Below are 22509 nucleotides of genomic sequence, written 5' to 3'. Positions count from 1 at the left end.
CGAGATAGACACAATGTACGTTGCGTGCGGAGAGGAGGAAAAAACGGCTGAGCACTTGATACTTTTCTGTAAAGGGATTCACCCTTGAGTGGAAAGCAGCGGGGCGGATTTATCCAAGGCATTGGGGTTTAAGGACAGTGAAGAGAAAGCAGATTTTAAGCGGGTAGAAGTAACCAAGCGAAGGTTATCTGATTGGTGGCTAAAATCAAGACCAGAGTAGAGAGAGAGAGAGAAAGACGGAAAGGCAGGGAGGTTAACTAGGCAGCGCCCGGTATGCTAACCTACACGTGGGAAGGGAAACGGAGGGAGAGATAGAAAAGGGAGAGAATAAAGGGATATGATCATTTTTCCATGTGTCCGTTGGCCGTTACTTGCAGGGTACACAGGGCACACACTGATTGTTCACAGTCTTGCATTAAGTTTCAGGAACTTTAAAAGTGTCTTCAAAGGTATCCTCTGCGATGAAGGCTTACTCCAAGGACTCAGAATCTTGTCTTCAGTAAGGGGCCGAGGACCTAAACGGCGGAGTGCTGCAGCCAGGAGTGCACGCTCACGCTGAAACCGAGGACAGTTACAAAAAAGGTGTTCTATAGTTTCATCGCACCCACACATCTCACACGCAGGAGAGTCTGCCATTGCGATTAAGTGGGAGTAGGCATTTGTGAACGCCACTCCCAGCCACAGGCGACACAACAGTAGCATCGGAGCGGGAGAGGCCTGACGGAGGACTGAGTCTGAGTAAGTGGTCTAGGCGGTGCAGGCGGCATGTGGAGTTGCTAATAGAGGACCATGATGCTAAAAGCTCTCTTCGGCCAAGTATTCGCAGATGTCTTGCTGCGTTGGCTCTTGTCAACGGTATCTGGACAATGTTGGCACTGCCGTGAGCCGCTCGAGCTGCAGCGTCAGCTGCGTCGCTTCCAACAATGCCAGAGTGTCCCGGTATCCACTGGAAGACGATGTCATGACCCTCTTCCTGCGCCTGGTGTTGGAGATGTCTTAATTCAGCTACAAGTTGATCGTGATCGCCATGGCGTAAAGCAGAATTAAGACACTATAAGGCTGGTTTTGAGTCACAGAACACGGCCCATTTGTGGGGTGTTTGTGCACCCATGTACTGCACACCGCACGAAGAGCGGCCAATTCTGACCCGGTGGAGGTTGTCCGACTCGAAGTTTGCTGAATAATACTGGTCTGTCTCGCAGGAATGACCACGGCGTAGGTTGAACTTGTACCTGAGACCAAACCATCTGTATACACATGAGTGTGGCCGCTATATGCCGCATGGAGTAGGCAGAGTGTCAACTGTTTAATGGCCGGTGTCGATAAGTTCGATTTTTTCGTTATGCTGGGAATTGTAAGGCGCACGCATGGCCCCTGCAGACACCACAGCGCAGGGGAAGGCCGTGCTGCCGAGGTGAACTGCGATGGGATGGACGACTGGTGGGCTGCTACAACCTTTGAAAACGCTGTGTGTGGACTTTGATTCGCCACTGACACAAGGTTGTGCTGTGGAATCCTTGTTAGATGCCGTATGTGGATCCGCAGAGTTTCAAGGGTTATCCGTCGTCCTGGGCGATTGCAATGGTAGCAACTGTTGATGCGCTGCGAGGGAGACCCAGGCATATGCGAAGTGCCTGCAGGGCACGCAAATTCGTCTTGCATGTGCTTGAAAGCACTGGTGCACTATACCGCAAAAAAGAGTAAAATTTCCTAAGTCATGTCTAGGTGGCTTGAGCCACCGCCCGATTTAAAGGGTTCAGCCGTATCTATCCATCCATCCATAGATTATCCACCTCAGGCAGTCCGCGAGCTGCCTGCGGGTAGTGTTTCTGTATATGCTCCCGCAGGGAGCAGAGTTGCGCGAAGGTCCGCCATTTTGTTCCAAGCTGTGCGGGAAAGCAGCTCCTCGAGCGCACAGGCACTGGGATTATGACGGGGCTGGCGTTGTAGAGCAGTTCGCTTTTTTTTAAATGCTTACAAACGGCGCTCGATTGCGGGCATCCTTTTTTCCTTTTACTGTCTCAGTGCTCAGGGATCGATGCTAAGCCCATCATACTTCGTTGAAAAAAACGTCGGAAAATAATCTGATTTGCCGAAAATATCATACAGCCTGACAGAAAGATCGCGGAATGACAGCGACAGCTCGCAGTACGGACATTAATGGGGCAGAAATGCTTGGAAATGAAAAACTTGCGTGAGTTGTGCGATGAAGAGAAGTGCGGTAATGCATCTCCCTGCAGAACCACATTGAAATATATTATTCTATAGGGTTTCGACCGCCGATGTGGTACGAAGCTTGTGAAACCACGCTGCATACGATGTGAATGCGGGCAGTCTAAAGCTATGCATTTTGCACGCAAGTAAATCTAACCGACCAAAGGCACAGATATCGCAAACTCGCGCGCTTATCTTTCACAAAATATACGTATCATTTGTCGCTCTGAATTCGAGCCCTCCATTGCATTTTTCCTATGCCATGGTCATCTTTTCAAGCCAAACACACCACGTGCCTTACTTCTTTAATATCTAAAAGTTAGAGAAGCCTGCCTTAAGTCACTGCAGCTGAATTGTGGTATACGAGTTTCCAAGGACCTCGAAAAGTGATATCTCTTTCTGGTGCTGTTATTTAATTGCTAGTTTTTCCCTAAGCACTATTGCGTTTTCTGTTGACCTACTTGAATTATATGTACCTTCAGTGCATACTGAAATATCTTTGTTTTGGACTGCTCCATGCTTTTACTCAAGGAAAAATAATTATCTGAATATCCAATTTTGCTTTCAAGTATTTCTGGAAAAGCAGCGCTGAACAGACGAGGACAGAGACGAGGCGACAAGGACGGGCGCCCGTCCTTGTCGCCTCGTCTCTGTCCTCGTCTGTTCAGCGCTGCTTTTCCAGAAAACCATGTACCAACACGCCCAACTCGCCGCATTAACCAAGTATTTCATGCTATTTTTGTTCCCCTCTCCTCCAGTGTTAACATCCTTGTCAGTAGAATCTTAAGGGTATTCTTAACAAATAAAATAGTTAAATAGCTTAGGCAAAACTTGTTCACTGCGTAAAAAGCTTTGCCGCTTTCGGTACGGTTCTTGCAGTTAGGCGCACTGCACCCCGTCATAGTTGGAGGCTGCCGTCACTGCACACTATCAAAATATATACAACTGGAGCGCACGTAAAAGGCGGGAACGCACCGCAGTCGACCGCACCGGACGCGTACGATCACGATGGCAGTCGAAGAGGGTACTGGGGCTGGCGAGGAACCGGTGCCGGCGTTGCGCCTGGAAAGTCGGCTCCTCCACTTTAATATGGAAAAAACGTCGTCAGCAGCATCACGTGACGGCCGCTCAGCGAATGGCGTCAAGAGCGGCGCAAAGAAAACAGTCGCGCAACTCTGCTCGTTGCGGGAGCATGCATATACAGGAACACTACCTGCGGGCTGCAGAGCGCGCCGCCAGGCGCTCGATTTTCTCGGGCTGCTCCGCGCAAACGCTCGTCTCCGCGCACGGAGGAAGGAAACATAGAGAGGCCCTCGCTATCCAAGCCGCATGACAAAAAACGTGCAGGAAGTCACGTGGTTTTGCGAGGCCTACTGGGATTTATTGGCCGATGGCGCAGCCAATAGCAGCGTTGGGCGCAGCGGCATCGTCTGCTTCACGCATCACCCATGTTGGCAGACAGGTCGAGTAGAGTTGGAAATTCGCATTTTTATTCAATCGTTGTGATCCGCGGGAGGCACAAAGTTCCAGAGGCCTGTAGTCGGTATGGTCTTCATTGCTGTGCGCTTAGTTCATTCAGGATGCCGTCTTGACGAAAGCGGTTGTTTTGGAAGCCCGCGACAGCTTTCTCTGAAAAGGCTTGGCTTGGCGCTATTCTCTTTCGGCTTTGTGCGGTTGCGTCCCTCAACGCTGCTAGCCTTGTTCCAAGGAGAAATTGACAGTGCCGACGGCTCATAAGCGATAGACGACGGTGACACGCTGGTTTATGGTTACAGCAGCGCGGGAAGAAAAAGTGCGAGTCGGCGCTTAATTGTTTTGTGCGTGAATACGTGTTCTGCGTGTTCCTTCATTTTTGTGTATTTTTCCCGCGCTGTTTTAACCACGAATAAATACAAACTCGTCCAGACCGTGTCCTTGTAAGCATACCCGTTGCGTCTACATTCCCCTATGCATGACGGTCACAACTGGTGGCGACCGATATGCGTGGGCCGCGGTGTGCTCACCGAAGCGTGCAGTGCCAAGGAAGTCGCGCCGCATGCGATGGTATCCGTCAGCAAAGCGATACGCGAAGCAGTCTGAAGCGTACCATATGTTTACTGTACGCTGTGCGAGCGATATGTCAACTGCGTGCAAGTTTTCTCCGATATGGACCCAGTGGATCGACCGACCCGCGCTGCTGTCTCGATCGAGTGCTGTTGTGCGAGCGTAAGGACACATAGCCGGGTTTAGGAGGCGCAGTGTTGGGTTTAAAACATTTGCGCTTAAGGGTGGTGAAGTGTAAGGCCATGCCTCTGTAAGATTGAGTGTACCTCGCAACTTACCGTTTACCGAGATGCCGAGTCGACCCTCGCGACCACCTCGCCGAGTTGCACTTTCTTGCATTCAGCTGATTAAACGGATTAATGAAGTCCAAAATTGGTATTTTATTGGACAATCAAAATATGAGCTTCAAAAAGGTTTGATACAGCATAACACTTATTACAAAACATAGCTTGCTACCTGAAGCAAGCAAAATCTTTTAACAAAAGTGATAACACATGAAAGGAGAACACACATAAAAAGGATTCAACAAAAAAGACCAGAAGAATAAATGCACAACTGAATTAGATCACTTTGCAACCATGAACCATTCGAACAGAGAGAGTAAAACATATATAGGAAGGCAGTAAATGGGGGCTTTGAGACAGAAAAATATTTGTGGACCGATCTTGCCAAATTGTGTGAAAGCTTTCACTTCTCGGTAGTTGTTTCTGCATCACAAAGTTGATAAAATTTAAGCGATGCAAATGCAAAGTAATTGGAGCACTGCATGGAAGTGACTTGAAAAATTGGTAACAGTTGTCGCATCTAGTGGAAAAAGTGAATCATTTTCCTCCCTTCTGCTTCAAGTATTCCTTTCCGTAATATATGTAAAGAAAGAGAGCACCCTGCTGACACTGTTTCTATTGTTGCATTGTTGTATTTGACTCTTATCTGCCTAGCCTGAAACAGTATAGAAATAGCATAGTTTTCTGTCCAATTTTCTGTTCTGTTTGTTGTGTACTATGTGGTACTTGTGTGCACATGCTGTTTTATATTTGTCAAAACCATGAGCCAACCAACATAGTCTGCACATAAGTCGGGCATTTGAGCTGTGCACAACTAAGGCATGATGACAGCTAAAGAATGTGTAATATAATTTACAAATTGCGGCTGGTAGAATGATAAGGTTGTCCTCTGTATGCATGAATGTACCAAGTGCATGTGGAAAAGTGTTTTCATCATTTATGAACATGAATTTGTTGCAAAACTTATATGCTAGTGCTTACTCTGTTGCTGCGTGCAGTGGGATGATCACCCCCTTTTGACACTATTACTTTGAAAGGCCAAAATCACCTTCAGTTGTGCTGAATATCTAGAACTAAAATTGTAAGTATGGTACACTAATTACTCTCTTGATTATTCTGGCTTCTATAGTATGAAAAACATGCACTCCATATTTTTTACAAAATACGAGATACTTCAGTCACCCTGTACCCTAAAGGACAGTAGTGCAGGCACGCTGTAAAGAAAGCTCTGGGAGACTGCTAACTGCAGCCCCTATTCTTGAACATCAGTGACCAATAATACATGTCCATCTGTGAATCTACAGCATATAGATTCATGAACAAGAACTAGCATTTGCGCTCTGGACATGTACCGATTTTACTTAACTGACTGCTTTTTTTAAAATGTGCGTATTGTTCATTTACCACAAAAGACGAAAATCTGATTTTAGGAAGTAGGTAATTTCTGGTTGATTCAGTAGCAATCAAGCTAAATCAAAACCCTGATTACTCCTGAAAAAACTGACAGTGACTGCCATCAATCATGAGCCTAAGTCGGTGGTGTACATGACGCATTCACATTAAAAAGCTATTCTTTTCAATACTCAGTATGACTGGTTGTAATGTACTCTAAACTGTGAGCGGCCGTTTGAATAGAATTTTATTCTGACAAAGTCAGACATGAAAGTCTGTTACATGTAAGATTCTTATTCAGCTCATATTGCGGCAGCAAGCTGCAGTGTCAACATGAAGCATGGGACCCCTATGGGCTGGTTGCATTCATACTCTATGGTAAATTAAGACATGTGCTGACGAAAATCAAGTCTGATTTTTGAATTCTCACTGTCGCATCAGTCACTGCCCCTTGAATTGAGTTATTTTTTTAAACATCTGCCGGACCTGAGCAGTGTGCAGGCTCTCGGTTGCCTGCTTGCCAACATGAAACAAGCGCATGTTGATGTAATTTTCTGCAACACTTCTGACGAGGTGTATGTAATGATTGTCGAGTGCAGAGTTGTCGAACATGTGCTCATGAAGTTCATTGAAGAGCTCTCTACCGTGGAATGCGTAAAGAACCTCGTGGAGAAGATCAGTGAGTAGTGTTCTTGATGCCAATTTGTTCAGGCGCACTGCCGTCCTGATCACCGCCTCCGATTTTTGACAGATCTTCAGTACACTTTCTGATGGGTATTTCAGCCCTCCTCTGCTTTTCCTCTTAATTAGTGAGTAAATGTTTCCTCGTTCTTTTGTGAGTAGTGCACTTGTGCAGTGCTCACAAGTCAGCTTTGCAGCCAATTTATGAGCTACATAACCTGCCATGTAAGCCACAATTCGGCCTCCACATTCACTGATGTAGCCTGGAGCTATGATGTAGTCATGGTCTGCAGCTGTTACCTGAGACTGCTGAACAGCATCACTGTCTAGAAGTTGCCTCCTTGGTGCAGATATATTCAAGACCTGAGAAGAAATAACTGTTGCACTGCTGCATGACAATATGGAGATGCTGTCCAGGCTCAGACAGTTGCCTGTGGATACATCAGCCAGTTCACTTTGAACAATCACTTTTTTGAAGGCAGCACGAAACTGCTGTGTAGTAGGGTTGTCATTATGCCCGCCATGTGCTCGAATCAGGCCAAAAAACAGTTCCAAATGATCCTGGCAAATTTTGTGGGCCGGAATGTACTTCAGCACTTGTTTTTCAGTGACAAGAAAATGAAAAAAACTAATCAGGCTTTGCATGCAGATGATAAAACCTAAGAAACCTGTCTTTCGGTTTGTTTCAATCATTCGTCTTCCATTTGCAGACTCGTTCACGGAAGAGAGGTAATGGGTTGTGGTTTTGAACATGCCTTCGAAAGCTTCAATGTTCTTTTCATTTATAGGTTTCTTCCAACCTTTCTGATATGGGCTTCTAGAATTTAGGGCATCAAATGTCTCATTAATTTTCAACAAAAAATTCTCTGTTGCCTGTGTGCCAGAAAAACCTTCTAGGTCAAGTTCCCTACACTCGGCTAGTGCTGTCGCAACAGAAGTGCTCATTACTTGGGCAGCAAGTCTAACTTTCATGGGCTGCCACTGCCACTCAATATGAGCTCCGCGCAACTTGTTAGCCAAATGTAGGCCTTCTTTCTGCTGCACAGTATGCAGCCGCTCAATATGCTCCCATGACACTTTCCTTCCTTGGTGGTCAATAAAGTACCTCTTGTGTGCCAGTGCATTCCTCAAAAGATTTAGCATATGGCAGGGATCCAAAAAAGCTGCCACTGGTTCCTGGGTAGCTGGGTGTCGAAAGGTTGTTTTTAGGTCTCCCACATGTTGGAAATCACACCAAGCTCTTGCAACATAGCCAGATTTGCGGGCGCCCCATCACAAGTGAGTGAAGCAACCATAGCTCCAGCATCATGTGCCTTATGAAGGCACTGGGTGACAAGGTTAGCCCTCTGTGTTCCAATTAGGCCATCAACTAGGAAGTACCCAAGGGGCAACTTCCATCGCCCATTAATAGCCACAGCCATTATAACGAATGCAGCCTTTGCTTGTGGCAAAGAGTCGCTGTCAATGCCACTGCCAAAGTCAACAAACCCTTCAAAGTTGCGTTTGTTCCACTGGATGTTTTGCCGAATAGCCGTTTCATCAACCATGAGGCTGTAAACTGTTCGGTGCCCCTTGCTTGCTGTTTCAGCACACTTCAATTTTAGTGCATTGAAAGCTTCTGTTGAAAGTCCTGCCTGGCCATCAACAGTCTCATACCATTTTCGCAGAGTTCTGGGACGTGGGAGGCACGTGTCAAAAACTTTCCTGACATACTGATAGGCTCGTGGGGAATAGAAATTTAAAGTTAAGGCAGAAGTTCTCAGTTCAGGGGAGTACTGCTTTGGAGTGCCAATTCCACCATGCTTTCCGACTTGTCTTTCAAGTAGGTGCTTATTTACTTTACCCAGGCCATCTAAAACAGACACTTGCTCTGTCAGGAGGATATTCTCCGTAGTTAAAGCTGACAGAACAGATTTTAGTTCCGCATTTTTCTTTTGCAGTCTCCACCTTGTTTGCTGCAGCCTTTTTATGCTTTTTCTTGACTGAGCATGCATTGCAGAAAACCATGCAGCCCTTGCTCTCAAGTGAGCTTTTTCGGGTGTGTCCTCCTATGAAGAGAGATAGAAAATGCAATGCATCATTAGAACAATGCACACCCAAGCCTTGCATACCACAGTTACAACAGTGTGCACATATAAAACACAAAGCACTCTGAATGTTCCATTAAAAGAAGAATGAAGGAGCTCAGTTAATCTTCTCGTCCTACTTTAATATCAAAGTGTTTCACCTCTGATGGAACTGCTCAGCATGCCATCACTCACAACGCACAGAAAATTTACTTGATCATCTTTTTCTCGCACATTGTACCATAGCAACCGATCATTTGCACTGTCACATATTTTACCAGCACCTCACCTCGCATCAAGCCGGTAATGCCTACAAGGGTAACCCTGTTTTTGTCCAGATGGAAAAGTACAAAAATTCACCTGTAACCTTAATCATGAAAGAATGCAATGATTTACCTTCCAGGATTGCCATGATAACAGAGTCTTTGTTATTTCAGTCAGGATCTCTTTCTTATATGGATTCCTCACACTTTCAGTAACAAAATTTGATTTCTCAGATGACTAATTCGCACCTGCTGTTTATTTTTTCTTTGTGAATTTTCGTAAGAATATTTACTTGGCAATGATGTTTCTCGACTTGCACCTGAGTGCCGTACCTACGCTGCTTTTTTTGTTTTTGAAACAATTTTGTTCCGCTTTGAGTCCCCCCCATCTCCCCCTATGTAATGCCCCTAGTGGACCCTTAGGGTACTTGAATAGATCAATAAATGAAGCTGTGACTCACCGATTCTCCTCTGGTAGATGGAGAGGTGTCCAAGAAGAAGATTCCATAATGTGCTCCTCCGCTTGATATGCAGGCCACTCACACACTTAAAAATTCATTGGTTTATTGATTCATCATTGCATACAATATACCATGCAGATCAGTTAGTAGATATTAGTAAAAATTGCCACGGCGAAATCAAGCTAAGTCCATTCACACAGTCTGGGTGCCTGCACATGCTGTGTTAATGTTAATGCTAATAATGCATGCTGTGGATGGGCCACTCACGCTATCAAATACGCTCTTGGCATATGCACAAGCATTTGACATTCATGGTGTTGAATTCTGCTTCAGAAATAGGCACATTTGACAGGTCCATTTACCATTGCTGGCCTCCTTCTTCGTGGCGTCCCAACAGAGGCTGGGGCGGTTGGCAAAGTCGGAAGTTCCTGCATAAGATAAACTGTTTAGTAATGCAGCCCACCTTAGAATGCCTGTTGCCCTGTTCTCCTCCGCCATGCATCAAGGCATAAGAAGGAAAGCAGGACATGAGGCTAATCACAACATTACTCGGCATGCCCACTACTGGGCCACTCAACAGCTTCAGTGCATATGTACTCAATGCCTTTCGATGTCATTGCAAAAGAAAAACGCTCGCACATTGTTAAACTCATATCACCTAGCATGTTAAGGTAATGTTATATGTCTACACATTTTATTTTTATTATACACTCAAAGTGTTGCTGAAATAAAGCAGGGTTAATAGCACAACTGTGTAGAAGCGTGAATACATACAGCTTTAAAAATTATTGCATTAAATTTTGTGTCGTGCAATCTCCTTTTCTGAATGCCCACTGAAACTGACGTTAAAGAGGTTGGCATGTACCCATATAAGAAGTATTTCATGAAAACTTATACAAGGAACAACTGAAAAAGAAGAGAACATGACAGTACAAATTTTTCATGTAGCACGCATGCCAGTTTGCACCGAATACTTTCTACATAGCTGTCAATGACCTTGTCCAAAATCAGTAAAACCAGTTTGGAATAACGTGAGAAAATTTTGTAGAAAAGTTATCACTGACGTGGTGGAGTATGTCTTGCATAGCCAAATTTTTCTTGATACTGACAGATTATTTGTAGTGGAACTCTGACGAGATGACTATATTGATTTGTGTAACGAACATAAGCAATGAAGGCACATGAAAGAATATTCTGGCAGTTACTAATGTGCTTATGTGGTTCCACAAAAAGGCACCATCCTATATGAAGGATCTTTGCAGAACCTACTGCACTCTGCTACTGTCTCCGGTAAGCACGGGGCCTGACAAACAACTGCAGGTTCTACTGCACTTTACATTGCAGAATTGCAACGACATCCTACCTCATGCAGTGAATAAACCTGGATGGAAACCACACAGGACGATATGAAACTTACTGGTGTAAGTTGAAAGGCTTGAGATGGCCCTGGTTGAATGTCCAGCATTGTGGCCACATCCATAGATGCCTGTAAAAAAATTTTGTTCAGGAGAAATGTGTGTGTACCGAGACATAACAAGCGTTCAGTTTTAAGCACCTAGTGAAAAGTGGAGAAGCGTCACACTACTAGACCGTTTTGAGTTATGTCTGAAGGAATAAAGATATGACTGGTGTGCTGAGGTGGCTTGGTCAAAACTTCCTCTGAGCCTGCGCCAGGAAGCTTTATTTTACATAAAAATTCACCCGTTTCGTGACTCGTGCTGCGAGATAAACTCAGACACTGTCAATCTTCTAGCAGTTGCTGTCACAAAATGGTATATCGTAACATACCTGTTGTGATGGGCCTGGTAAAGTTTCCTGGCTTTCAGTGACATCCATAGGTGCCTGTGAAAAAAAATTTTATTCTTGAGAAATATGCTTCTACCAAAGCATAAGATGTATTCAGTTCTAAGCAACTACTGAAAAATAGAAAAGCATCACACTGCTAGGCTGTGTTTTCAGTTCTGTCAAAAGGATAATAAAAAATGACTAATGTGTTGAGGCGATTCAGAGAAAACTTCCTCTGAGCCAGTGCCAGGATGCATTCTGTTACAGAAATCTGTTTTTGCTCGCTCGTGTTGCGACATAAACGCAGACACTGTTGTTCTTCGAATTGATGCAGTCACAAAATGGCATATTGTAAAATACCTGTTGTGATGGGCCTGCCAAAGTCTCCTGGCTTTCAGCGACATCCATAGGTGCCTGTAAAAAAAAATTATTCGGGAGGAATGTCATCATCGTCATCATCAGCCTGACTACGCCCACTGAAGGGTGAAGGCCTCTCCCATGTCTCCAATTAACCCTGTCCTTTGCCAGCTGCGGCCACCGCATTCCCGCAAACTCCTTAATCTCACCCGCCAACCTAACTTCCTGCCGCCCCCTGCTACGCTTGCCTTCTCTTGGAATCCACTCTGTTACCCTTAAGGACCAGCGGTTATCTTGCCTTTGCATTACGTGCCCTGCCCAAGCCCACTTCTTCCTCTTGATTTCAACTAGGATGTCATTAACCCACGCTTGTTTCCTCATCCACTCTGCCTACTTCTGGTTTCTTAACGTTACACCTGTCATTTTCCTATCCATAGCTCACTGTGTTGTCCTTAACTTAAGCTGAACCCTCTTTATTAGCCTCCACATTTCTGCCCCATAGATGAGTACCGGTAAGATACAGCTGTCGTAGACTTTTCTCTTGAGGGATAATGGTAAACTGCCATTCATGATCTGGGAGAACCTGCCATATGCGCTCCACCCATTCTTATTCTTCTAGTTATTTCCCTTTCATGATCTGTATTAGCGGTCACTACCTGCCCTAAGTAGGCATATTCTCTTACTACTTCCAGCACCTCGCTACCAATTGCGAACTGCTGTTTCTACTTTGGTTTTCTGCATATTATTTTTTAGCCCCACCATTCTGCTCTGCCTGTCTAACTCATTGATCATGCTTTGCAGTTCTTGTCCTGAGTGGCTTAGCAAGGCAATATCATCAGCGAATCGCAAATTACTCAGGTATTCTCCATTAACTCTTATCCCCAAATGTTCCCATTTCAGGCCGCGGAATACCTCCTGTAAACAGGCAGTGAATAGCATTGGCGAGATCGTGTCTCCCTGCCTGACACCCTTCCTTATTGGAATTTTATTGCTGACTATATGGAGGACTATGGTAGGCGTGCAATCGTTATAAATATCTTCCAATATTTTCACATAACACTCTTCCACACGCTGGTTCTGCAGTGCCTGCATGACAGTTGAGGTTTCCACTGAGTTAAATGCTTTCTCGTAATCAATGAAGGCCATATATAGGGGTCGGTTATAATCTGTGCATTCCTCTATCACTCACTGATAGCGTGAACATGATCTATTGTTGAGTATCTTTTACGAAAGCCTGCCTAATTATTTGGTTGATTAAAGCCTAAGGTTGTCCTGACTATTAGCGATTACCTTAGCAAATACTTAAGGCAATGAACAGTAAGCTGATCGGTCTGTAATTCAAGTCCTTGACGTCTCCTTTATAAAGATAATGTTAGCATTCTTCCAAGCTCCTGGTACTCTCGAGGTCACAAGGCATTGCATATATAGGATGGCTAGTTCTACTAGCACAATCTCCCTGTGGACACGACGAAGCATGGTGCATGAATGACGCTTTATTGAAGAAGGCGAGCGGTTATATAGGCAAGCGGTTAGATAACAGAAATGGGGGCTGCTTCTGTCCGGCTAGGCGCGTGTGCATGACTTGCACTACGTCACATCTCCCCTCTCTCTCTCTTTTTTTTTTAATCGTCGAATCAAGTAGAGTTTCAGAACTCAGGCGCCGGGTATCTTCGTGGTGGTTGGCGCTTCCGTTCACTCCTGCGGAGTTGTGTAGATTCGGATGTCCCTGTAGTGTCTGGGACTCCCACAGCTGGCAGCGGCGCGGGAGTCTTGTGGTCTGGAGACGAGGGAGGAGGAGCCGGATTGAGGTGTTCTCTTGTGCGCTGAAACTGTTGACCCTCTTCCGTTTTGACGATGTAGGCACGAGGAGTCTCAGCCCGCTGTACGACCGTGACAGGGGACCATGATCTTGAGGGCACATTGTACATAGTTGCGGTCGAGCCAGTGCGAAGCTCTGGAAGAGGCCGTGTACCTCTGTTGTAGAAGCAGCGTTGCTTGCTCCTGATGTCTTCTAGCCTTCGTCGCACGGTCTTGGGTGGCACTGTTTGTGGTTGTAGGTCGCTGGTTGGTACAGGAAGCAGCGTTCTTGTCTGTCGGCCCATGAGCCTCTGCACAGGGGACTTCAGAGAAGAGTCCCGAGGTGAATTTCGACACTCAAGCAATGCGGCACAAAACTCAGTGCTGCCGAAACGGAACCGCCTTAACAGCTTCTTAGCTTCCTGTACTGCTCTTTCTGCCATTCCATTCGAGCGGGGATAGTACGGACTAGACCGGACGTGTTGCAGGCCAATCTTATCGGCGTAATCCTTGAACTGTTGGCTACTGAAGGGTGGTCCGTTGTCTGTGCAAAGTCGCCTTGGGAAGCCATGTGTTGCGAAGATGTCATTGCATGCTGGAATAACCTTGTTGGCTGACGGCGCTTGCACAAGCCTGATTTCAAAAAAGAAAGAGTAGAAGTCAACAACGACTAAGTACTCGGCACCGTTGTGATGACAAATATCAGCTCCTACTGACTCCCAGGGCAGTGTTGGTATCTCGTGACTTAACAGCGGTAGTCGCGCATTTCTTGATTTGTACTTTTGGCATGTTTGACAGCGTTGAGCGACTTCCTCAATATCGCTGTTTATACTTGGCCAGAAGACAACGGTTCGGGCGCGTGCCTTCATTTTTTCTGCTCCTGTGTGCGCAGCATGAAGAGAAGCCAGTACCTCACTGCGCAGTCTGGCAGGAATGATAAGGCGATTGCTCCGGAACACAAGGCCGGATTCAGTATGCAGCTCGTCGCGGAAGCTCCAGTAGCTGCGTAGCTCGGTAGTGACGTCAGCCTTGTCAATGGGCCACGCTGTGCTTGCATACTGGCGAAGTTTCACCATGCTTGGGTCACGGTCCGTCTCCCGCAGAACTTGCTCCAGGCGCCTGTCTGAAGCTTGAAGACAAGCGATAGTGTTAACGTGGAAATGCGCGCAATGTTCTACGAGCTGTGCTTTATTAGGAAAACGTGATAACGCGTCAGCGATGAACAGTTGTTTTCCCGGAGTATACTTGACATTTATATGGTATTTTTGTAGGTTTAGACGCATACGCTGCAGGCGGAGAGGGCACTGGCATAATGGCTTCTTGAAAATCATTTCGAGCGGCTTGTGATCAGATTCCACAAATTCCACAATGACTTCTGGCTGCCCGAAAATGTAGTCCTTGAATTTTTCACAGCCGTGGACGATTGCTAGCATCTCTTTCTCTATCTGCGCGTACCTTTGCTGTGCTTCTGTCAGCGAGCGAGATGAGTAAGCTAAGGGGTGTCCATCCTGCATTATCACAGCGCCAATTCCGTTTTGGCTGGCGTCTACAGATAGGGTGATTGGTTTGCCCTTCTGGTAATATGCCAATATGGGAGCCGTTGCTAGTGCTTCGCGCAGTGCTTCAAAGCTTTTTTGATGGCTGTCTTCCCAAACGCATGCAGCATTCTTTTTTAAAAGTTCTCGGAGCGATGCTGTGAGCGTTGACATATTAGGAATGAAGCGGGAAACGAAGTTCACCATACCCAAGAATGTCTGTAGCTCTTTCCGGTTGCAAGGGGCCTGCACGTGGAAAATATCTTCCAGGCTCCCTGGATCCAGGCTCAACCCGTCGCGCGTCAACACGTGGCCTAGGTACTTGACGGATTCCTGCAAGAAGTTACACTTTGTTTTGTTCAATTTCAAGTAGTGCTCCTGACATCTTGTCAGCACACTGACAAGATTTGCGTCATGCTCTTCTTTAGTGCGACCCCAGACTAGAATGTCGTCCATTACGACTGCTGTGCCAGTGAGACCTTCTAGTACTTTGTGCATGGCGCGCTGAAATATTTCGGGAGCCGAAGAAATGCATACGCAGGAACCTGTAACGACCGTACGGAGTGCTCATTGTGCAAATTCTGGAGCTTTCCTCATCCAGTTTTATCTGCCAAAATCCCGTAGCGGCATCCAAAGTCGAAAAGTATTGTGCTCCACACAGAGACGGTGCAATGTCTTCTAGCGTTGGCATAGGATAATGTTCCCTCAGCAGCGCTTTGTTCAAATCAGATGGATCGAGACATATGCGTACCTTGTCGTTCTTTATGACGGTAACCATGTGGCTGGACCACTCGGTTGGCTCGGTCACCTTGGAAACTACTCCGGCTGCTTCCATGCGGTCCAGTTCCGCTTTTACTCTGTCCTCGAGTGCGAACGGAATCCGGCGTGCTGCTTTGACCACTCCTTGGGAACCTGGCTTGAGCTTGAAGTGGTAGACGACACCCTCGAGCTCGCCTAATCCGGAGAAGACGTCTTCATACGGCTTGACTACGTCGTACAGCTCTTGGTGCTCCAGTGAAGCAATTCGGCGAATCAAGCCTAGCTTCTCGGCAACTGAGCCGCTAAGAGTCACGGGCATGTCGTCTTCCATTACGAAGAATGTCGTTTCAAATGTTCCCTCGGGTCCGGTCACATGAAGGTGACTACGTTTCGTTGCTTTTTTCTGAAAGCCAAAAAATGTGTTCAGCACGACAGCGCAGTTTTCGGGTTGCTTTTGAGTTATCTTCTGCAGCTGGCTGCGTGATATGACCGAGCAATTGGCTCCTGTATCAAGCTTGCAGGCAACGGGCGTTTCTTCTATTTTCACGATTGCAGTCCAGCGGTCGTCTTTCTTGCTGCTTGGCGATAAAGTTTGCAACCAGAAATTATCTGCCTGTCCGTCTGAATTCGCTTCCAGTGACGCCACTTTTTGCTCTTTCACGCAGAGGTTAGCGCTCTTCGTTTTCCACGCAGCTGCAAAATGATTTCTTTTGCCACATTTTAAGCACGTGCGTCCCTTTGCAGGGCATGTTTCACTGTTGTGAACACGAGCACATTTGTTACAGCGACTTTTGATTTGGAGGACCGCATTGACCTCCACTTGACAGTTCTTGCTGGAGTGTATTTCTTCACTTTGCTCTTTGCCGTGTTCCCGAGCTCGACACATTTCAACAGTTTTGGCCAAGGAAGCATTTTCAGAAAGAAGCGTTTCTTGAAGCTTCTTGTCTCTCATTCCCAGAATGATTCTGCTTCTTAGCATGCGTTCTTCCAGCTCACCGAATTCACAGCTTTTTGCTAGTACACGCAGCTCCGTTAACCAATCGTTAAAATGTTCGTCTTCCTTCTGGTCACGCTTTCCAAATCGAAACTCGTGATAAGCTAGGTTTAGTGCTGGTTTGTAGAACGCTTCAAACTTTCGCTTCAGTACAGCAATGTCGCTTTTATCCTCTCCAGCATCAAATACGAAAGTGCTGTACGTTTTGCGTGCGTCTTCTCCAATACTGATGAGAAAAGTGGCTGCCTGTACCTCTTTCGGTTGTTGGTCCAGGTAGGTTGCAGTTGAGAAGAGCTCGAACTCTTGCTTCCATGCTTCCCAGCTATGCCAGACATCTCCCGTTGTATCCAGGGCCTTCGGTGGTGGCAGCAGCGAAGTGACGGGGGCGGCAGGCTGGGCGCGGTGCTGCTCGGCGTCTGTCATGGCTCTGGTCCGATGAAATTACCCGGGCCTCCCGGATTGCCGTGCTTCTGCCGTCGGTTACGTTGCCCGGTTGCGTTGCGCGATCGCTAACCGGCCACTTCTGACACCATGTGGACACGACGAAGCATGGTGCATGAATGACGCTTTATTGAAGAAGGCGAGCGGTTATATAGGCAAGCGGTTAGATAACAGAAATGGGGGCTGCTTCTGTCCGGCTAGGCGCGTGTACATGACTTGCACTACGTCACACTCCCCTCCCTCCTTCAACAAATCTGCTGTTACCTGATCCTCACCAGCTGCTTTCCCGCTTTTCATTCCTACTAAGGCTTCCGTTACTTCCTCTTCTCTTACTGCTACGGGATGTCCCATTGCTGTGCGCTGCGGCTTCTCTCATTAACGTTCTGATTGCATTGGCTACTGCATAGATTTGTGTCTCTTTGGCTATTTGATATCTTATCCATATTGCTAATGATATTGCCCTCTTTGTCTGTTAACGCATACATCATGTACCAAGCATACAAGGTGTTCAGCTTTAAGCAGCTAGTGAAAGATGGAGGTGAAGCATCACACTTTAAGACTGTTTTGAGTGCTGTCTGAAGGGTTAAGAAATATGATGGCTAGTGTGTCATGGGATTCGGATAAATCTTCTGGTGAGCCCGTGCCAGGAAGCAGTGTTTGTAGCTCCTACTCCAACATATACACAGCCCCTGTGATGCTTTGAATAGCTGTAGTAGTCACAAAACAGCGCTGTTTGAAAATACCTGTTGCAGTGGAGACGCTGGAGATGTGTGACTTTGTGTTAGTGCTTGCTGGGCGCCATGCTGAGCAGTGGCAGCAACAGCTGTGCCATCGCCTGGCTGCTGTGAAAGGGGTTCCTGCTGTAAATGAATAATGAGGTGCATCACATGCTCGCAGTGGAACGCCAGCCTTAGCTAAAAAGATGCATGTAATTCAACAGACAGATGTACCAATCTGAGACTGTCAATATGGAACACAGCCAGTGGGCGAGAGTGCACCCATTTCTTAAGAAAGCAACAGCAGAGAAATGCATTGTTACTACAGCAGGTCTACCATATTTTTGAGAAGGGAGAGTGCGGTGTCTCTCCTCAGGCTCACCCAGCTATACCCCATGAAGTGTGTATGGTATGTGTATGAGGAATTATATATGCAGAACTGCCGTATCTGTATAATAAGGGAGCTAATTATACTCATTGGCATCCACCCAAGCGCAGCTATGCGGCTAAAGGAAAGCTATAAATTGTTTCCACAGAAACTTCGCAAAAGAAAACGGGATTCCCCTAAACATTTGGCCAAGCTTTCTGCCTGTGTTTTGTCTTTTTTTCTTTGTCCCATGCTTCCCTTTTTCCTTATGTGTATGACATTTACCGTATTTACTCGCGTAATTTGCGCCCGCACATAGATTGTGCACCCCAAAAAGTTTCAAACCTTTAACCCGATAAAAAAAAAAACTACTCGCACATTTTGCGCACTATGCTGAGCCAGACCAGCAGCATGTACGCGGGTGCGAACTGTGCCGTTTACCCGGCTTGCTCGCGCTGGCGGTCGCTGTCCCGGACGAACAGTTGCGCGCGCGCCCGAATCCAAAACTCTACCGTACCGTTTGCTATACGGTTTGCCGCTAGTCAGTCGGGCCACACGCAAGGGCCCCGTTTTATTGCCCGTTATCTCCTCCCATGGCTGACTTTGCGATTGAATCTTTGCGCGTTTATTGGTTTGAGCTAAGCACGTGCCGTCATGTCATAACACCCCGCGGGGATCTATAGCGTGGGGAAGGGGGGACGTGTCAACCTTGTTGCCATGGGGCGAGGGGTGCCAACCTTTTTTTTAGGACGTGTTCGGATAACTCGCTTGCGCGTAAATTGCGCACCCTCTTTTTGGAGCCCTAAAAAGAAAAAAAAACGTGCGCAAATCACGCGAGCAAATACGTACGGTGCTCTATGCCTTATGGAACTTCTTTGTGATTTGCTTTGTAAACGAACTATAGTTTTAAGGAATTACAGTGCTCTCTCAGTGACACTTCCCAGGTGCTATGGCCGAGATGACAACAAAAAATGCACCGCCTACTGCTAGGCGCAAACATTTGCACACTACAAGTAATAATTAAATAGAAATGATGCCCCAAGGAAAACTGTGGTGTGCTCGATGCTCTCTTTTTTTTATTTTCTTCTAATGATGGAGTGCGTAAGCTAATAAATAAATAAATTATCATGTACAGTAAGCAGAATTTCACCAGAGCCATATATAAACCGCAGCCAGTTTAGGAGTATAATGACACAATTACTTTTTATCAGTGCGGGAGTACTGTAGCCGCGCTACTCGATCATAACGTCTAGCTAAAGCCATTTATTCACAAATCGTTCTATTTCTTGCACGAACACCTAAAACATCATATTGAACGCATGCTTATGCAGTCAAGTTATAATAAAGCACCTTCTCAATAAGAGCATTTCTTTCCAATCTCTTGAGAATGTATAGAAGGTGGTTCCTCACCTGAAGGGGGACGGCATCCGCACGTATACGAACTACGAGCGGCGACATCCGATCGAAGTGCTCGGGCAGGAAATGTTTTGAACATACGCAGGTCCATTTTGCTGGCTCCCAGTCTCTGGCCTGGTCTAACGGCCTCAGTCCACTGCCTCCTTCGCTCTGGATCTTTCGGAAACCTGTTTGAAAACAATACTATTCACTGCACTCGGACAAAGAGCCACCAATAAGGCCGGGGTGGTACGAATACCACGTTCACGCCGTGTCGTGCGTTATGTTCTGCGAGCATGCATTTTACTCATTACGCAGTCAATTAAATACTAAAACAAAATGCAGTATACTTACGTGTGGAAAGTGACACCCGGTTCTTGTCCTGGCGTGCGCGACCGACACCCAGGAACGCAGCAGCTGGGCATCGCAGCGTCTTTGTTGTCAATGGGAGCAGAAGTCTCACTTTCCGCCGTGTCTGACAGCTGCCGACAGCCTGGCGCGGCGCGAAATCGTCTGCTCGCGGCGCTCGCATGCCAATGGCTGAGAAAACGGCCAAGTGTCTAACGGAGCCCTCGCTTCCGGCTTCAAAAAATGTGACGTAGCAGCCTCTCTTTTCCTTCTTTCCTCCATGTCTCCGCGCATCCGGTTGCCCACAAGCGATTGCGGGTCGGTAGGCTGGAAACGCTGATTGGCCCAAAAAAGTGACGTCACGCTTCTAACGTCATGGTCACGTGATTTTCATAGACGCCATGTCCGGTTGGGGACAGACACATTTTCCCTAGAGTTTTCTCAGAATTCTCCACGTTTGTGACAGCGTGCGCGGGATAAAGAAGCGCATCTTTACCTCCACCCCACCCAGTTCGACCACTTTGCCGAGCGGGGTGCAGTTGAAGAACCCTTGCCTAAATGCTCCCGCCATTCCCGTTTACCCCCCCCCCCCCCCCCCGACACTTTCCCGAACTCGGATGTTTATTTTTTTTTATTCTTTGTGTTTGCATGCACAGTGCACGTCTCTACTTAAGCAAACTGCGCCGCTGATTCCGCATTGACTATTCCTGCCGAAGAGGCTCCAGGGAAGTGTCCTGCCATGTCTGCGCTTTATTCTGTTTTTTTTTACTCGTTTTGGCCAGGGGCACGCGAGTACACGCATCTCCGCGAATCCGCCACCATCTGTTTCTGTACTCGCCGCCGCTCTGCCTTGAGGGGCGACCATTCTCCCCTCCCGGTCCTCGTTTTCCTTTAATTCTTTCTTTTTTTTCTGCACGCTCCCAGCGGCTTTTCGGTGGACAGGGTGCGACAGCGCGTATTCTTTTTCTATTTATTACTCTTTCTCCCTTTTCTAGTATTTTTCTTTTCTGTCCATATTCTTTCCAGCACCCGATTTCTTGTTGCTATTTTCATGTGGCGGACAGGTGTGCCAATTACAACTCCTCAAGAACGGGAGGAAGATCGCTGTAACTTCAGTCTTGAGAAAGGACAGGCTCTGTCCGAAATGTCGACTCCAAATAAATCTGTCTAAATGAAGCGTCTCTCAACTTTGCATATATATATTTAGTTACCCTTGATGTAGTGTCTCTGTACACAAACATACCGCATGATGATGGCATCCGATTCTGGTCGCATCCTATGGAAAACACAAAAACGATGATGCTCCTAGCCAAAGTACCATCGCTGCACTTGCTGATCTGGTCCTCAAGCTCCACTTTTTTTTAATTCAACAACTCCTTTTACCTACAAACGAGTGGTACCGCTATGGGAACGAAAATGGCCCCAAACTATGCCAACATATATATGCATAGCATTGAATCGGAGTTTATCCGCTCATACCCAACAAAAACGGCTTTTTACAAACGCTTCCTAGACAACATATTCATGGTATGGACGAAAACAGAGGACCAATTCATCCAGTTTATTTCAGCATTTAACAACGTACATCCAAACATCTGTTTCACACACCCTTACTCCACCAGTCAAATTAATTTCTTGGACGTCTTAATTCGAATGGAGAAGGGTACCTTAATCACCAGTGTCTATAGAAAGCCCACGGATAGGCAACAGTACCTTCATTAGAAGAGCTGCCACCCACGCCACTGCAAAACTTCAATTCCATATTCCCAAGCCATCAGATTCAAACGGATCTGCTCACGACCAGAAGACTTCGAAAAAAATTCTAGCCGTATGCGGGAGGTTCTGAGGGACCAATGCTATCCGGCCTCCATTATTGATGATGCCGTTACGAAAGCGGAAGCAACAGATCGTAATGAAATGTTTGGGGATCCCCCATTAGCAACCGCAAATGAACACCGCTCTAATCTCGTCTTAACCTTCGCAAACAACCTTCCTAATGTCAACAAAACTCTAAAAAAAACATTTCAACATAATCGAACAAAACGATCGACTGTCAAAAATTTTTCCAACAGTTCTACAGGTTACCTACAGACTACCAAAAAACATGCAGAATTATGTAGTTCACTCTACTGTCAATAAGTAAAACCCTGTGGTTTGCCTACCTTGCAGGAAGAATCGCTGTCAAGTTTGCCAGCACATGCGGACAACAACACTAGCTCAAAGCACACACTCTAACTTCAAACACTCCATCCGTGAAAACTTGAACTGTGACAGTAGTAACGTAGTATGCATGCTCGAGTGTGGTGATTGTTAGATGCAATACATTGGCCAAACCGAGAATTGCTTCCGAATTAGATTCAACAACCACCGCGCGCACACCAGATCTCTTTCTCTCCTCCCCCTGTCGAAACATCTTTCCCAGGAAGGTCACGAGTTTCACAAACTAAAAGTTACGCTGCTACAGAGCGGCTTCCAAAATGCCCGTGAGCGTGAGCAACGAGAGTCATACTTTATATATCAGTTTAATACTGTGCAGGCCGGTATAAATGAAAACCCTGGTACTCTCTCCACACTTCAGAGATCATAGTCCTAGCCATACTGAAATTCACAG

General features: G+C 46.4%; 1 protein-coding gene and 1 long non-coding RNA gene across 3 annotated transcripts in view; one reads left to right on the top strand and one right to left on the bottom strand.

Moving 5' to 3' along the window:
• The window catches only part of LOC144132271 (uncharacterized), a 79612-nt gene that overhangs the window by 25556 nt on the left and 31547 nt on the right, over positions 1-22509 (top strand). The window contains exons 2-3 of the long non-coding RNA XR_013314742.1: positions 5540-5622; positions 10749-10825. This is a non-coding gene — a long non-coding RNA (uncharacterized LOC144132271). The remainder of the gene's footprint in view (positions 1-5539; positions 5623-10748; positions 10826-22509) is intronic.
• Positions 9491-20056, bottom strand: LOC144132267 (uncharacterized). 2 transcript variants are annotated; one of them, XM_077664582.1, is made up of 6 exons: positions 19566-20056; positions 17816-17929; positions 11550-11603; positions 11193-11246; positions 10822-10890; positions 9491-9832 (listed from the first exon to the last, which is right to left on the bottom strand). In XM_077664582.1, the coding sequence occupies exons 1-6, from the start codon at positions 19611-19613 to the stop codon at positions 9734-9736; spliced, it is 438 nt and encodes a 145-aa protein (XP_077520708.1). In that variant the 5' UTR covers positions 19614-20056; the 3' UTR covers positions 9491-9733. The 2 variants fall into 2 exon arrangements, with proteins under 2 accessions (XP_077520708.1, XP_077520707.1); XM_077664581.1 differs by having other exon boundaries at positions 17816-17932; positions 19566-19787.

Source organism: Amblyomma americanum, chromosome 5 (genome assembly GCF_052857255.1).
Source record: "Amblyomma americanum isolate KBUSLIRL-KWMA chromosome 5, ASM5285725v1, whole genome shotgun sequence".
Lineage (NCBI taxonomy): Eukaryota > Metazoa > Arthropoda > Arachnida > Ixodida > Ixodidae > Amblyomma > Amblyomma americanum.
Note: the sequence above shows the minus strand (reverse complement) of the source record. Positions and strands in the feature narration are given on the sequence as shown.